Consider the following 17,719-nt stretch of genomic DNA (forward strand, 5'->3'; position numbering starts at 1 on the left):
GAAAATTCAGCTATACATCACAATAATAAAACACATTTTAAAATAAAATAAATTAAAATAAAAAACAGTTATTTTACATTATAATAAAATATAATAAAAGTGTTTTCCCACTTACTGCCCCAAACATCTGAACAGTAGTCTATACCTAATTGTGTTTTCATTGTTTAACCTTTACGTTGGTTCCTGCGGTTCCTTTTATCAGTGATCATGTCAGATGAGGCCGTTGAGAAGCGAAGGATGCAGATCAGAAGGAAGAGGATGCAGGAGGAGCCTGTAACGCTCTCTCCTCAACAGGAAACTGTCATACAGGAGCTGCTCACCGCACATCAAAAGACCTTCGACATGACTTGCTCTAACTTCATTCAGTTCCGGGTAACATATTTACCTTATTATGACTTTCCGATTGAGGGTAGACCAATGTATCTACTGAAATGCTAAGTTATGTTATGAACTCTAGATGGCACAGGGTGATGAGGTTGTTAATGCAAACTGATGATATTTAAAGCGTGAAACTACTTGGCACAAGCAGAGTACAGCATAGCAGCCAATAAGCTTGCCACTTTACATTTAAATGGCTGGTTAGTATTTACTAGAGCAGCACACTTTTAGAGTTCCTCTGAAACCCTCCACCTCCCCAGCTCCACCTGTACAGATCTGCTACAAGTTATTATATACAGTTAAAATCAAAAGCTTACATACACCTTGCAGAGTCTGCAAAATGTTAATTATTTAACCAAAATATAAGGGATCATACAAAATCGTTTACATAAAAGATGTTTACATAAACAGTCATGGCCAAAAGTTTTGAGAATTACATAAATATTGGAAATTGGAAAAGTTGCTGCTTAAGTGTTTATAATAGCAATTTGCATATACTCCAGAATGTTATGAAGAGTGATCAGATGAATTGCATAGTCCTTCTTTGCCATGAAAATGAACTTAATCCTGAAAAAAACTTTCCACTGCATTTCATTGCTTTCATTAAAGGACCTGCTGAGATCATTTCAGTAATCGTCTTGTTAACTCAGGTGAGAATGTTGACGAGCACAAGGCTGGAGATCATTATGTCAGGCTGATTGGGTTAGAATGGCAGACTTGACATGTTTAAAGGAGGGTGATGCTTGAAATCATTGTTCTTCCATTGTTAACCATGGTGACTTGCAAAGAAACGTGTGCAGCCATCATTGCGTTGCATAAAAATGGCTTCACAGGCAAGGATATTGTGACTACTAAGATTGCACCTAAATCAACAATTTATAGGATCATCAAGAACGTCAAGGAAAGAGGTTCAATTCTTGTTAAGAAGGCTTCAGGGCGTCCAAGAAAGTCCAGCAAGCACCAGGATCGCCTCCTAAAGAGGATTCAGCTGCGGGATCGGAGTGCCACCATTGCAGAGCTTGCTCAGGAATGGCAGCAGGCAGGTGTGAGCGCATCTGCACGCACAGTGAGGCCAAGACTTTTGGAAGATGGCCTGGTGTCAAGAAGGGCAGCAAAGAAGCCACTTCTCTCAAAAAACAAAACAAAAAAAACATCAGGGACAGATTGATCTTCTGCAAAAAGTATGGCGAATGGACTGCTGAGGACTGGGGCAAAGTCATATTCTCAGATGAAGCCTCTTTCTGATTGTTTGGGGCATCTGGAAAAAGGCTTGTCCGGAGAAGAAAAGGTGAGCGCTACCATCAGAACTTGTGGTCAATCCTCAAGAGGCGGGTGGACAAACAAAAACCCACTAATTCTGACAAAGTCCAAGAAGTGATTATGAAAGAATGGGTTGCTAATTGCAGAGGTCCTGAAAAAGAAGGGCCAACACTGCAAATACTGACTCTTTGCAGAAATGTCATGTAATTGTCGATAAAAGCCTTTGAAACGTATGAAGTGCTTGTAATTATATTTCAGTACATCACAGAAACAACTGAAACAAAGATCTAAAAGCAGTTTAGCAGCAAACTTTGTGAAAACTAATATTTGTGTCATTCTCAAAACTTTTGGCCACGACTGTAGTCCACAAGAGAAAATAATAGTTTAATTTATAAAAAAAGGACCCTATTCAAAAGTTTACATACACTTGATTCTTACAACTGTATTACCTGAATGAGCCACAGCTGTTTTTTTAGTGATAGTTGTTTGTCCTGAACAGTTAAACTGCCTTCAGAAAAATCCTTCAGGTCCCACAAATTCTTTGAGGTCTATCTTTTCACACTGAGGGCAACTGAGGGACTCATATGCAACTATTACAGAAGGTTCAAATGCTCAATGATGCTCCAGAAGGGAAAACAATGCATTAATAGCTGGGGAGTGAAAACTTTTGGAATTTAAAGATCAGGGTAAATTTAACTTATTTTGTCTTCTGGGATACATGTAAGTACCTTCTATAGCTTCTGAAGGGCAGTAGTAAATGGAAAAAAAATATGACATTTAGACAACATAAAAGAAAAATGTAGACATTTTCCTTCTGTTCAAAAGTTTTCACCCCTGGCTTTTACTGCAATGTTTTTCCTCAGCATCAGCATAGCCAGTCATATCCATTATCATGCTAAAATCCTCTGAAAGTTATCATGATAGAAGTATGTTTTTAAGCACTTACCTGATGTTTTATGTCCATAGCCTTTAGATCGAGATCAGAAGTTCTTGTCCGAGTACGGTCGAGAACCAGACATTGGCAGGCTCACGCACACAACCATGCACAAACCACCGCCTGAAGATGCAATGCAAAGAACCAACAGCTACTTCTCACCCTCGTCCCCGTCCTCCAACCTTCAGAGTCCTGAAAATAAAGAGAGGAAGCGACATAAAAATGCCATTTTCACCACTCTGCCACATTTCGCAGACCTCACCACGCACATGATCAAGAATATAATCAACTTTAGCAAGACGCTAACAATGTTCAGGTGAAAACTGGCCCTCTTACAGTACATCTAATATAAAGATTCATCACGGGTGGTTCGGTCACACAAGATCAGACAAGACAGGTCAATGTTTACACCTTTCCTCATGTTATTTTATTTTAGATTATAATGATGCTGTTGTGTTTTGAATGGCAGGGCTCTAATCATAGAGGACCAGATCGCGCTGCTGAAAGGTGCCAGCTTTGAGATCATTCTGATCCACTTTAACATGTTCTTTAATGAGGTGACAGGCATCTGGGAGTGTGGCCCGCTACAGTACTGCCTGGATGACGCCATGCGAGGTGAGGGTCTTCTCAGGTCTCAATTATTCTTACATATGCACTTTTGTTCAAAAGATTGTGTGGTTTTTTTTTTTATGAATTGGAACTCAGTAAATGAATTATACAGCAAAAATGCATTAAATTGATGAAAAGTGACTTTTATCAGCAGCACGACTGTTTACATTAATAATAATAATCAGAAATGTTTCTTGAGCAGTAAATCAGCATATTAGAAAGATTTCTGATAGATCATGTGGCACTGAAGACTGGCGTAATGATGCTGAAAATTCAGCTTTGAATATTTTTTTATTTTATTTTATTCAAACCTGTTTCACGTTATGTGTGCTACATTATACATTCTTGAGCTAAAAAACAAACAAATCAAAAGTAATTATAAAACGTATGCTACCGACTCTAAATTCAGATTAGATTAGTCACATAAATCCTGTAATTTGTTTTCCCAGCAACTGTAAACTACATGTCACAACACACAGTGGAATTTAACAACACCCTAAATGATGAGTTCTTCTTTGTCTTGGCTTGTTTGAGATACATCCTGTTCCGTATGTTCTCCATATTTCTGCATTGATCCTGTGTGTAAAATATCCACTACAGTATATGCGTCAAGCATACCATCTCACATCACTAGGGTCAGATAATTTATTACTAACAAAGGTTTTTTGTGTGTACTTGTAAATAAATTGTTAGCTATTATAAAGGTAGACTTTTGTAATGTGCATTGGCATTTTATCATTCATTGCACTATAGTGACCTATGCTAGTACAATACATTGTAATGCTAAAGTGGAAGAAAGCTATGTAACCATGACCAAACAAAGCAGTAAGGCAAAAAGGACGCTTTGATGATAGACTGAAAAGGTCTCTGCCACCGAGATAATGCTCCAGCTGAGAGAAGAAAGAGGAAGAGGAGAACTCAGGAGGAAAAAGTGGGAAAAAAACCCTGTAGTGCTAGAGAGGTGTTGGTAGAACAGCAGAGAATAGCTGAAGATAATGAGGGAGATGGAGGGAGATGCTGCACAGCGAATAACATCTCAGAAAAAAAGTGAACAGAGGAGCCAGGCTTTCTTTAAATTGATTCTATAAAGCTGTTTCAGGAAGCACTTCCTGCCTCACTGTTATTACTACATGCGTCAGTCCATTTTTACTTTAAATGTTAAACTTTATGCTTTTTATAACTTCAAATTCTACCGTGTAGATTAAGGGGTGGTAATATTATATTAAGATCCCCTTCCTATGTCACAGGGGGAACGAAATCAGTTTGTAACCCTTTCACACGTAAGTTCGAAATTTTTTAAGTGCCATGCTGCAAGAATGTGTCACTGAACAGAGATTTCAAACAGATGAAATGCAATAAAACAGGTTAAAGGGATAGTTCATCCAGATATAAAAACCCCCAGGGCATCCAAGATGTAGTTGACTTTGTTTCTTCAGTAGAACACAAACAAAGGTTTTTAACTCAAACCGTTGCAGTCTGTCAGTCATATAATGGCAGTCAATGGGCTCCTCAGCTTTTGAGTCAATAAAACATACACAGACAAACCGAATAAAACCCTGTGACAATGACCAACGAGTTTTGATATTTGTCCTATTTAAAACTTGACTCTTGACTCTTCTGCAGTTATATCTGTACTAAGACTGCGTGATATTACTACGCCTGCTTCGGCCATGTTTCGGCAGCAAACTTCCTCGACTATTACACCGGAATGGGAGTGTAGTTTAGGGCTGGGCGATATGGCTGAAAACTATATCACGATATCAGTGTTTCATATCGGTCGATATCGATAATTATTGATATTTTTATGACCCATTTAAAATAAGGACCAGGAGAAAAATATATTACACTCAAGCATTTTTATTTTAAACTTAACCTGCCTCTGATCATAATCCCCTCAGTTATTAAGACAGAAATGTCAACAACCATGGAAAACTCAAATAATTAAAATGTAAACATAAGTCTAAAGTCACAATATACACTTAATTATCTCTTAATCCTCAATTCAAACCCCATTCATTGTCGATGAAGCGAATGGTCAAGCTAATGTATGGCCCAGAAGTACGGCTTGACCACAGGTCAGAGGTTGTTGCAAAGTACTTGGCTGATTATATTTTTTTCTGCACAGATTGCTGGTTGCCAGTAGCCAACATTACTTCTTTCCCGGTACTTTAGCCTATACTTTGTGTAATAACAAAAATATTTATTTAAGTGAAAAAATAAGTCCAAAACTTTCAACATTTTGAACAATAGGGCCTTACAATCTTTTTTTTTTTTTTTTTTCAGAAATTCTTGTTTTAATTTTTCTGATAATCAAATGAAAGCAAAATCACAGATTTATTTTTAAAAATAAAAATAAACGGAGCTTTACTGTTAAAATTAATACATAGAAGAAAAATTATATTCAGTTAAAAAAGGTTTAATAATAATAGTATTTTTTCAACAATTAAGTGGTGACTCTTTATTTTATTTTTTATCATATATATTGTTTTATGTAAATTATTTAAATGTGAACATATAAACACCTACATTATACTGTACAGTAATACAAGACTAATATTGTTCTGTTACATGTTAAACCGTACTTTTATTTTGACAGGTTGCCGTGAAGTTTCAGTGTGTAATACAGTATGAATGATGCTAGTTTCACTAAAGAAACGGTAAAATTGACAAAAAGTGACACTCACAGCAGCTTTGGAGATGTATTTATTGGAGTTTGTCTGTTCATGTGAGATGCAAAGGCCAAAAATTAGCGGGAGCGTCACGTGTGCAGTATGCGTGTAGTGAAAATAAAACGCGTCTCCTCCATTCATACATATAACGTTAGAGGCAAACGGAACATGCAGGATTCTTATTGAAACGGTCTTTTTGCATTTCAGTTTTCACAGACACTAGTCCATATCGCGATCTGAATTAATTAACAGACCAACTTTTGATTTATTGGTCCAAAAATCGACGAATTCCGCGGCATTCCGCCCTATAGTAAAGTCCGTTTTTATGAATGGAGTCCGCTTTCCCGTCTGTGAGGAGACATTGTAAACGCGCGATCATGTAGAGACAGAAATCAAATGCCGTCGTGTAAATAAAATAAATAACATAAGGCTATTTAGTTTGTTTAATACAACAACATGGACCCGTTCTGTAGGAAAGATAACCTTAACTTCTATTGTGATCTGGCGCTATGAACTGAACGTTAAAGGGGGGCTGGGCGGGCCGACGAAGAATACAAAATATCGAACGTTTTATCGAACACATTTTTTATTGATATCGATCTCTTGTCTATCGCGATATATATCGTTATCGTTTTATCGCCCAGCCCTAGTGTAGTTCCTAATTTTATCTTTGTACACGATATAACTGCAGAAGAGTCAAGTTTTAAATAGGACAAATACCGAAACTCGTTGGTCATTTTTGAACGCAATGCTATTGGTCTAATAGGATTCAATGATCTATGCTAAGCTATGCTAAAAGTGATATCGCCAGAACAGGAGAACGGCTGAGTGAATTTCAAAACGGTAAAAATGAACTTATTAACTCGGGGGGAGTTGGAGAATGAGCCTATTTCCAAAAAAAAAAGTGGAGTGTTCCTTTAACACACCAAACAGTCTGTCTGTGCAAGAAACTAAAGAGTATTTATATAATTTTTTAGCTCAAATCCACCACAATATCCAACTATCCTGAGCGTGTTCACAACAGCCAATCAGGCTGGTAAAAAGTTTGCGCAAGCGAGCATAATATTTTAGTTTTTAATTGGTTGCAACAATCAGGATAAGCACAATTTAAGTGTAAATAAGCACTGGCTGTTGTGAACGCTCTCATGACAGTCGAACATTGCGGTGGATCAGAGGTAAAAAATTATATAAATACCGTTCATTTTCTTGCACAGACCGATTGTTTCAAGTGTTAAGACCTTAATGTATCGCCACAAGCTGCAAGGTTTAATTTGGTTTTGTCTGTGTATGTTTTATTGACTCTCAAACCCATGGATCCCACTGACTGCCATTATATGACTGACAGACTGAAACGGTTTGAGTTAAAAATCTTTGTTTGTGTTCTACTGCAGAAACAAAGTCACCTACATCTTGGATGTCTTGGGAGTAAGCAGATAAACATTACATTTTTGGGCGAACTCTCCTTTTAAGATGTAACCCGTGTGTAGGGTTGGGTATCGAGAACCGGTTCCATTTTAAAACCAATAACCACCGGGTATTCGATAAAACGTGCATTTCGATTCTGCTTATCGATTCCCATGTTCGCATTGTAATGTGACTTAATGTGACACATATGAAGCACGAGCAGAGAAAGGCGGTCCTGATGCGGGTTCCCGACCTGTGTCCGTTCTCGAACAGTTCTGTGCATTTCTACTGCAGAAAAGGTTGTTCCGGCCCGGATCTGACTTCTCTTTCACATTTATTGACCCGTGTGAACGAAATACGTCAGCATATCCTCATAAACACAGCGTTTTGTTTGTTGTGAGTGAACATAAACAGATGAGAAAGAAAACGCATGTGTAACAGTATTTTTAGAGCCGTGTTCAGTGTTAAAGAGACAGCTGTCTAATAAACCCTGTGCCTGTCAGTATGTTAATCAAAGAACAAAAGTTTAACTGACTGAATATCATTTACAAATTAAAAAAGGATTAATCAATATTTTGTTTATGAAAATAAATCTATTCAGTGTTTTCAAACTTCTGATTTCAATTTCTGTACCTGACATTTGTTCAGTTTTATTTATTTATGCTATTGCTAATTGATTTGTTTGCTAATTAATTTTATTATTTGTCTTTAACAATTAAATGTTGAATGTGAAATTTATATTAGTCTATTTTTTTTGTTTGTGGTATTTTTGGTAAAACCATATAGGCAAAAGACAGAATAAATATGTTTGACATCTAAAACTTTTTAATGGATGGATTTTAGTTCTTAATAGAATCGGAATCAGGAATCGATAAGCAGAATTGGAACCGGAATCGGAATCGTTAAAATTCAAACGGTACCCAACCCTACACGTGTGTGTGAAAGAATGAACCTGTCGCTAGCCAAGCATGGCACCTTATACTTTGCCTTTGTCACTTATAGCACAACCTTACTTAGAAATGACTCATTGAAAGAAAACAAAGAAGTCATATTGGGACATTTTCAGTTAAAACATACATAGTATTACAATTGAAAAGAACTGTTTTCTCTCTGAATATATTTTAAAATGTAATTCATTCCTGTGATGCAAAGCAGAATTTTCAGCGTCAACATGATCCTTCAGAAATCATTCTAATATGCTGATTTGCTGCTCAAGAAACATTTCTTGTCTTCCTGAATAAAAGTACACACCTTGTCAGGGACAAATGTATATCCCCTACATTCACTCGTCAACGACACCCATTCTAAATTCAGAAACACGACTCATCACAGTGAAGTAATACGGAGGCAGTAGAATGGATGGTAGGCCTACTTTAACACCATGTGAGCTGATGATAACACTACAGTTGAGAAAATCTATCAAACCTTGTGCTGTTCTTTGCTATGTGGGTGAAGTTTATTTTTAAAAAGGTCTGTTCATGTCAGTCTCATTTTTATAGTTTGAGTCTCTCACAACGTTTAAATGACATTTTATGTAATTTTGTAATTGTATTCTGGCTTCACATAGATTCTGTTGGAAAACTATTTAAGCCAGCTGTAAATCTACATGAAATTGTTCATTTCACATACGAAAAGGTTGTTAATGCCCTCAATTTTACGGCACAGCAGCATATAATAATAATAATATTGTGTTGTGCTTTTAATATTGTATAGTTTAATATTATAAATTGCACTTTCAAAGCTTACTGTATCAATACGGTCCTTACAATAAGAACCTGTATGTGGCTTAATTAAAGCCTGTGGTGGGATTATTAAAAGCTTGAATCCATCCTTGATTTTTTTTCTTTATATTTGCTTTTCAAGGCTGCTAAGTTTCCATAGTAGCTGGAGAGGTGGCATTTCATTACGTATTGACTAATTTCTCTCCATCGTCGGTCTTGGAGAGGCAGCTGTAAAAGCCTTGGAGTGAACTTTGAATTGAATATCGTCGTTTCATCACCCTGACAACCAATTTCATACAGCTGTCATTCACAATAGCTTTTCTATTTAATGATCGCTTGCATTGTTTTAAACCACACAGACGCGACTGCTATACCATGTCGACGTGAAGCAGGCACTAACTTCTAACTTCAGGTTTTTATATTACTAGTTTTTATTTTTTTCTAGTTAATATTTGTTTTAGTTAATCATTTTTCATTTAATTGAATTTTAGTTTTTTTTTAATAATTGTACTTAGCTTCGATGTATATTTTATTTCATTTTGGTTGTAGTAATTGTAGTTAATCCGCTTTTGTTTTAATTCAAGTTTTAAAGGACATTTTATGTAATTTTACAATTGTATTAATTTTGTTTTTAATATTTCTATTTAGTTTTCTGTTTTAGTCATTTTCATTAATCGTTTTTTTTTATTGAATTCAAGTTTGAAATTATATTTTGTCATTTTTATTACTTTTGCTTTAATTTCATCTTTATTTTATTTCAGTTTTAGTAATTGTAGTTAATCAGTTTTTATTTTAAGCTTTAAACTACATTATGTAATTTTGCAATTTTTGTTTTGTTTTCCGTCGTTCTTTTTAGCTTTAATTTATTTCAGTTTTAGTCATTTTTTTAGTTAATCAGTTTTCATTTAATTCAAGTTTTAAAATTTGTCTTGTAATGTGTCATTTTTACTGTTTTTTTATTTCAGTTTTAGTCATTTTAGTTACTAATTAATTATTTAATCAGTTGTCATTTAATTCAAGTTAAAAATTAGTTTTAGTAATCATTTTAGTTAAAATGTGTCACTTGATTTGTCATTTATTATCTTTTATCTATTATCTTTAATTTGCTTTATTTCAGTTTTTTTTTAGTAACTTAAGTTAATTCGTTTTTTTTTTTTTCGTTTTCATTTTAAAGTTTGAATGTCATTTTGCAATTTTATGTTTTTTTTTTCGATTTAGCCTTATTTTTTTCAGTTTTAGTTATTTCAAGTTTAAGTGTTAAACTTTTTTTGTTTTAAACATCATTTCTACAGTATGTTTTATTTCAGTTTTGGCTAAGTTAACTAATTGCAAGTTTCCATCTAATACTTACATTTTATTTGATATCAGCTTTATTTTAGTTAACAAAAACTATTGTCCTCTTAGAATTGAAACATCAATAAATAAATCTTGGGTAATATTATTCCCTATGAAGGCATTTACAAATAGACATCCTACATCAGTTTGTCACTTTAACACTTTATCATTTCTCCCCGACTGGCCAGCTGGTTTCCAGCGCCATCTGCTGGACCCCATGATGAATTTCCATTATGCTCTGCGCAAGCTGCACTTACATGAAGAGGAGTATGTGCTGATGCAGGCCATCTCACTCTTCTCCCCAGGTACTTCAGATAATGCTTCACATACACAAGAACACACACGGCCAGCTGTTTCGCCTCTCACATGTGTTTTCATCCACAGATCGGCCCGGCGTGACACATCACAGTGTGATCGACCGCAACCAGGAAATAGTAGCTCTCACCCTGAAGACCTACATCGAGGCCAAGAGGACAGAGCCGGAGAAACAGTAAGAACACTTTATTTCTGTCTCACTACAGGGAAAAAACAAATCCAGATCACCCCCATGTCATCCAAGATGTTCATGTCTTTCGATCAGTCATTTTCTAAGCAAAATTAAAAATTATATACTTTTTAACCACAAATTATGTGTCCGTGACCTGCATGTATTTAGGGCTGTTGCGATTCGTTGATTCTAATTGACTATTTGATTTTTAAAAATCCTCGATTTCATTTTGCCCCCATCGAATAACCAGTAAAATACCAGAAGTGGCTGAGAAGAAAAAATAAAATAAATAATTGTAATTAGCTTAAATGTATTTTTATTTCAGTTTTAGTCATTTTAGTTAATCAGCTTTCATTTTTAATTAGGTTTTAAATGACATTTTATGTGATTTGTCATATTGATAGTTTTTTTTCTTTAGTTTTATTTTTATTTCAGTTTTAGTAATTGTAGTTAGTTATTCAGTTTTTATTTTAATTTAAGTTTTAAACTACATTTTATGTAATTTTGCAATTGTATTATTTTTGTATGTATTATTTCTTTTAAGCTTTCATTTATTTCGGTTTTAGTAATTTTAGTTATTCCGTTTTCATTTCATTAATTTTAATTAGTTAGTTTTTTATTTTAATTCAAATTTTAAATTACATTTTATGTGACTTTGCAATTTTATTAGTTTTGTCTTTCTTTCTTCAGTCGAAAAGAAATTAAGGTTTTTGAGGAAAACATCCCAGGATTTTTCTTCATATAGTGGACTTCAATGGGGATCAACAAGTTGAAGGTCCAAATTGCAGTTTCAATGCAGCTTCAAATGTGTCTGCATGAGCCCAGCCAAGAAATAAGAGTCTTATCTAGTAAAAAGATCAGTCATTTTCTAAGCAAAATTAAAAATTATATACTTTTTAACCACAAATTATACACACACACACACACACACACACACACACACACACACACACATACACACACACACATATATATATATATATATATATATATATATATATATATATATACAGTAGAGACCAAAAGTTTGGACACACCTGAATGAGGTGTGTCCAAACTTTTGGTCTGTACTGTATATATGAATTCAACTGAAAAAACTTGTGAAACAATATCTTTCAGGTGGTCAAATAGCAAATAGTGGAGCTCTGCAGCCACCTACTGGTAAAAGTTATTTGTAGTTTTTTTTTTTTTTACTTTTAAAACGATGGGCAAAAATCTTACACTAAACCATGTGAAATTATCCATGTTATCCCCATGAATTAAAGTTAGAAATGTGGGTCTTTTATAAAGTGAATTTTACATAAAAAGCAGTGTTTGTATAAAACCCATTTAAAAAATATTTATTTATTAATTTATATATATTTAAAAAATATCACTAACCCACTGAAAACTGCACAAATGTAAAGTAAAAACTTTAATAAACAGAAAAATATACAGTACAGACCAAAAGTTGTGTAGAACACTTTAAAGCTGTATTGAAATTTCAACCTGAATGATCGCCAGTGAAGTCCACTATATAGAGAAAAATCCAGGAATGTTTTCCTCAAAAACCTTTCTTTTCGACTTAAGAAAGAAAGCCATGAACATCGTGGATGACATGGGGGTGAGTAAATCCATCAGGAATTTTGTTTTCTGAAAGTGAACTAATTCTTTAATTTGAACCTTCTCCTCTTGCTAGCCTGCTGTACCCAAAGATCATGGCGTGCCTGACCGAAATGAGGAGTATGAATGAAGAATATACAAAACAACTGCTGAAAATCCAGGACATTCAGCCTGATGTGTCTCCGCTTTTATTGGAAATAATAAGCAAAGACGGCTAAGCATTCAAAGAGCAAATGAGACTCAACTATCTGGCCTTGAACTCTTGAACTTGCGATCAGCCACCGTGTTGACCTTCATCTAAGGACACTAAGGACTGAAATACAGTCCAAACTAGTGAGGACAAGGACTGTGCCTACTGATAACGAACTACTGAACTGCAGCACACAGTAATTGTGAAATCGTATTTTTATAAATGTGTTACTAAATGTAATTGTGTTCAAGCAATCTTTTTTCCACGAAAGAACAATTTCTATGGTTCATAACCAGATGTAGGATGGCACATATTATCTCTTACATTCACTGCACGAATGAAGCTTGAAATGTGGGGTTAGATTGAGATATGCTTGCAGTTTGTAGACAGGAGATGCTGTAAGAGAGTTAATGTTATAATGGCAGCAGAGATCACAAACGTATAAAAATGACTATATGATACATACTAGTTATTTGTGTTAATAGTCTGTCTTGATAAATCTGTTTATTTATTGTTCATTTTTAAAGCTAAATAGTTGTATAAGTTAACCGCTTCTAGTTATGTTCAGATGTTTAAATGATATATAAAAATATATGATATATAAAATGATTAAAAAAACGATATATAAAAATATGCATATATATATATATATATATATATATATATATATATGTATATATATATATATATATAAAATATCAGTGCCAGTGTCAGATGTAAGTAGCTGTATTTGATTCAAACATTTTCCAGACTAGAATGTAAACGGAGTGAATCTCATAAAGAACATGTTCAGGTCTTAATTGACTCTACCTATTGAAAAATAATAATGTTTTGCATAATAAGCGAAGCCTAGTTTTTTAAGACAATCATTAGGAAATATTTCAATCACAAATACTTTAGTTATACTAATGAGAATGAGTTTTGAGTTTTGTTTTTGTATTGTTACAGTTTAATCAATTATTTTTTCATTACAGTAAAGACAATGGCATTGTTTTTGCATTTTCTAAATAAGAAAATGGGCTTTTTATGCAAAACTTTTTTTTTTGTAGTAATGAGAATATTTTTTTGTGTTTACATTGTGATCTAAAAAGGCTTATTTTCATGCAAAACATGTTTTAAATTTTGAACCTGGATATGTTCTTGTCAGGGTTTGGTGAGATTTCGCTCTGATATGTGGCTGGGTGTCAAAAGAGCTGTGCTAGCTAGTCATTTCATGTCTGCTGTGAATGTTTTATATTAGTAACAAAGCTGTATTTTGAGCAACATATGAATGTCTACAATTCTGAAGAATTTGAAATATTAACAGACTGCAAGAGTTCATCACGCAGACACTTTTTACAAGTGATTGCCTTCTAAAATGCTAAGCTCAGCAGTGAGCGTAACCTTTTTCAAACCTTTTTCACTTAGTACATTCAGGGTTTAAAGCAAATTTACTGAACATGTCAGAACAGCATTTAAAGGTCATCTGGATCTTTACTGGTTCATTCTGTCAATAAAGCTAAAAAAGTTAACAGTGACGATCAATGTGAAGACTATGAGCTAGTGGCATGACATGACATTGTAGAGCAGATGTTTAGGGTTCAAACTAGGTGTGCAGTATTTTTGGAAAGGACTCTTGCACATATTTGATTCAAATATAAACAGAGTATTCAGATGTCAGGCGTCTCTATAAAGCACGAGCTCCTTCATGTTGGCATGTGTAGGTTAAGCAGTTATTTCACCCTGTCTGCAAAATGATGAGGAAACTTGTCACAACATGAAAAACTATACAACACACTCAGGTTTTCTGTCTTTCCAGTGGTTCTTTTCAAAGTAAGACGTATATGACCTCTCAGGAAAATAAAATTCAAAATCGAATGAGAATGTGTGCTTATAATCTTTTACTGTATAATTGTATTTATCTTCTGGAAGCTCTCACACAAAATACATCGCGGAGCAAAGAGGAAACTGACAAGGCACGGACAGACACGACAGAGCTGGTTATTTTACATATGAAACAAAGTTTCAGCTTTTACATTTTGTCATTTGTTAAGAAATTCAAATTATAAATACCGATTTGTGGCTCTTCGATGTTCGTGACAGATCGCTGTAGCGCCTCAGTTCAAGCAGCATGTGACCATCTCTTCCTCTTTACTAGTTATAAAATTGAAATAAATATGAACGAACAGAAATTATCTTTCAACCGCGGACAGACGTCAGTACACATCATTTTCCAAGTTCAAGTCCACCGACGTAAATCTACTCTCCTGGGGCCTCATTTATAAAACTTTCTTACGCACTGATTTGATCTTAGAGTGTTCGTACGATCAAATCCACGTCAAAGTACAGATTTATAAAAAACATCTTTGACGTGGAAAAGTACTTATCTCCACGTCAGATTCCAGCTTGGCGTACGACCGTTTCCTTGTGGTAATGCCTGGTATTGCAGATAGTTCAGCCTCACTATAATTTGATTTCTTGCACTCCTTTTTACTTGCCATTGTCACAGAGTTTTTGCTTTAGGAATGAGCTCATTTTATATGTTAATTAATTAAGCAGGGGCGTTTCGACGGCGGAACATTCAGCTGCACACAATTCCACGATCATTTGTGATTTATAACCGAATGACTGGCGTACATATGGATTTCGTGGTACGTTCGTTTTCTCTGAATCGCTCTTACGATCAAATCAGAAAAGTTCTTAGATAAAATCAAGGATGGTCTTTACGCAAGTCTTTATAAATGAGGCCCCTGGTGTTTGTCGGACAAATAGCGGATTCTGCGTCACATGAAGATTGGTCTATGGTAGGTTCCGCGATGTATGAAAAATTAATTCCTTAAAAAGTCGAAATTTCTGCCATACTTCAGTTATAATTACAAGATAAGTCGAAATGATCAAATAAAAAGTTTAAATTATGACTTAAGTACGGTGGCCGACAGAGGCCAACGCGCTGCAAACAAGAAAACACATGCAAACAGAAAAAACGACAACAAATTAAGAAAACATCTTCATCAGTTTGACAACACAGGCGCTGCAAATCCTCGCAACGCAAACACAATTACGGAAACGCGCTGCAAATTCTCACAACACAACCAAACTCAGAAACGCGCTGCGAACACACGGAGGCGCTGCGAACACACGAACGCGCTGCATATAGAACGGTCCACAACGGAAATGTTTCAGGGGAACCTCAAAAAGTGACGAACCCATCTGGGACCTGATTATTTTTTCAGTGGCTGTTGGTCAGAGCAGAGGTGTTATCGGTGAACTATCGCCTTTTAGTGATAGTATAGTATCACTTAAAGGTGATAGTGATATAAATAATCAGGTAATATAGTGATATAAATAATCAGGTCCCAGATGAGTTCGTCACTTTTTGAGGTCCCCCTGAAACATTTCCGTTGTGGACCGTGTTATATGCAGCGCGTTTGTTAGTTTGCAGCGCCCTCGTGTGTTCGCAGCGCGTTTCTGAGTTTGGTTGTGTTGTGAGAATTTGCAGCGCGTTTCCGTATTTGTGTTTGCGTTGCGAGGATTTGCAGCGCCTGTGTTGTCAAACTGATGAAGATGTTTTCTTTATTTGTTGTCGTTTTTTTCTGTTTGCATGTGTTTTCTTGTTTGCAGCGCGTTGGCCTCTCTCGGCCACCGTACTTAAGTCATAATTACGAGATAAAAAGTCAAAATTATGACTTGAGGCACTGCAGACAACAACAGTTTTTTCATGCATTTTTCATGACTAGTGGAAAGAAAACACCCAAAAGATACTGTTAAGTGTTTCTTTTATAGCACTTTATCTATTTGTGTCAACAGATTTCAATTACAATACATATTTTTAAAGACCGTTTTCTCAAAGTGATTTACACTCAGCCATAAATCCCCACTTCAGTAGCACTTACACACACCAAACTTTACATTTTTATTCCTGTCTTTATCCTGAAGGTGTTTACAGAGGGATTTGTTCATGTATAATTTGCTTGATTTTATTCCCCCCAAAAGTGTAAAAAATACATTGTTTTCTGTCTGTTCTAAGTTTTTTTCTGAATCATGGAGTGACAATATGAGATACCCCAAATCCCCTCTGAAAAAACATTTGACTCTAATTTGACTCTTTATGACTAAAGTCATAATTACAAGATAAAAAGTTTAATTTTTTTACTTTAAAAGTCAAAATTATGAAATAAAAAGTCAAAATTACGACTTAAAAAGTCAAAATTATCAGATAAAAGGTCAAAATTATGACATACCTAAATCAATTGAATTTATGACTTACAAAAGTCAACATTATGACTTTACAACACATTCATAAGTTTTAGACCATTAGACCACTAGACGTCTGTGACCATTATGATTAGTCATTAAATCATAATTTTGACTTTTTATAATAATTTCTACTTTTATCTTGTAACTATGACTGTCATAATTTCAACTTTATATCTCATAATTATGATTTTTAGACTTATAATTTTGACTTAGTAAATCATAATTTTGACTTATATTAAGTCATAATTTTGACTTATCTCGTATGACTTTTAAAAATCTTTTTTATCTCATAATTTTGGCTTTTTAAATCATAATTTTATCTCGTAATTATGACTTTTAAATAAATAATTTCGACTTAGTCATAATTTCGATTTATCTCGTAATTGACTTTTAAACTCATAATTTTGACTTTTTTTTATCTCATAATGACTTTTAAAGTAATAATTTCAACTTTTATCTCATAATTATGATTTTTAGACTTATAATTTCGACTTAGTAAGTCATAATTTTGACTTTTAAACAGATCATTTTGACTTAACTCATAATTTTGACTTTTTTATCTCATAATTATGTCTTTTTAAATCATATTTTCTACTTTTATCTTGTAATAATGATAACATAATTTCAACTTTTTGTCTCATAATTATGAATTTTAAACACATAATTTCGATTTATCTCGTAATTATGACTTAAATTTCGATTTAGTCATAATTTCGATTTATCTCGTAATTATGACTTTTAAACTCATAATTTGGACTTTTTAAACCACAGTTTCAACTTTATCTCATGACTTTTAAAGTCATAATTTCTATTTTTTATCTCGTAATTTGACTTAACTCATATTTTTGACTTTTATATCATAAATATGACAGATAAATTTATAATTTCGATTTA

The 17,719-nt window shown here is 34.2% G+C and overlaps 1 protein-coding gene across 1 annotated transcript in view; it reads left to right on the plus strand.

Moving 5' to 3' along the window:
- The window catches only part of nr1i2 (nuclear receptor subfamily 1, group I, member 2), a 73,211-nt gene extending 58,759 nt beyond the window's left edge, over positions 1 to 14,452 (plus strand). The window contains exons 4-9 of the mRNA XM_073845409.1: positions 203 to 372; positions 2,605 to 2,888; positions 3,042 to 3,187; positions 10,499 to 10,615; positions 10,695 to 10,800; positions 12,476 to 14,452. Coding sequence (XP_073701510.1) covers positions 203 to 372; positions 2,605 to 2,888; positions 3,042 to 3,187; positions 10,499 to 10,615; positions 10,695 to 10,800; positions 12,476 to 12,617 — 965 coding nt within the window. The 3' untranslated portion in view covers positions 12,618 to 14,452. The remainder of the gene's footprint in view (positions 1 to 202; positions 373 to 2,604; positions 2,889 to 3,041; positions 3,188 to 10,498; positions 10,616 to 10,694; positions 10,801 to 12,475) is intronic.
- The last annotated feature ends 3,267 nt before the right edge of the window (positions 14,453 to 17,719 follow it).

The sequence above is a fragment of the Garra rufa genome, chromosome 8 (genome assembly GCF_049309525.1).
Source record: "Garra rufa chromosome 8, GarRuf1.0, whole genome shotgun sequence".
In the NCBI taxonomy this organism is placed as follows: Eukaryota; Metazoa; Chordata; class Actinopteri; order Cypriniformes; family Cyprinidae; genus Garra; species Garra rufa.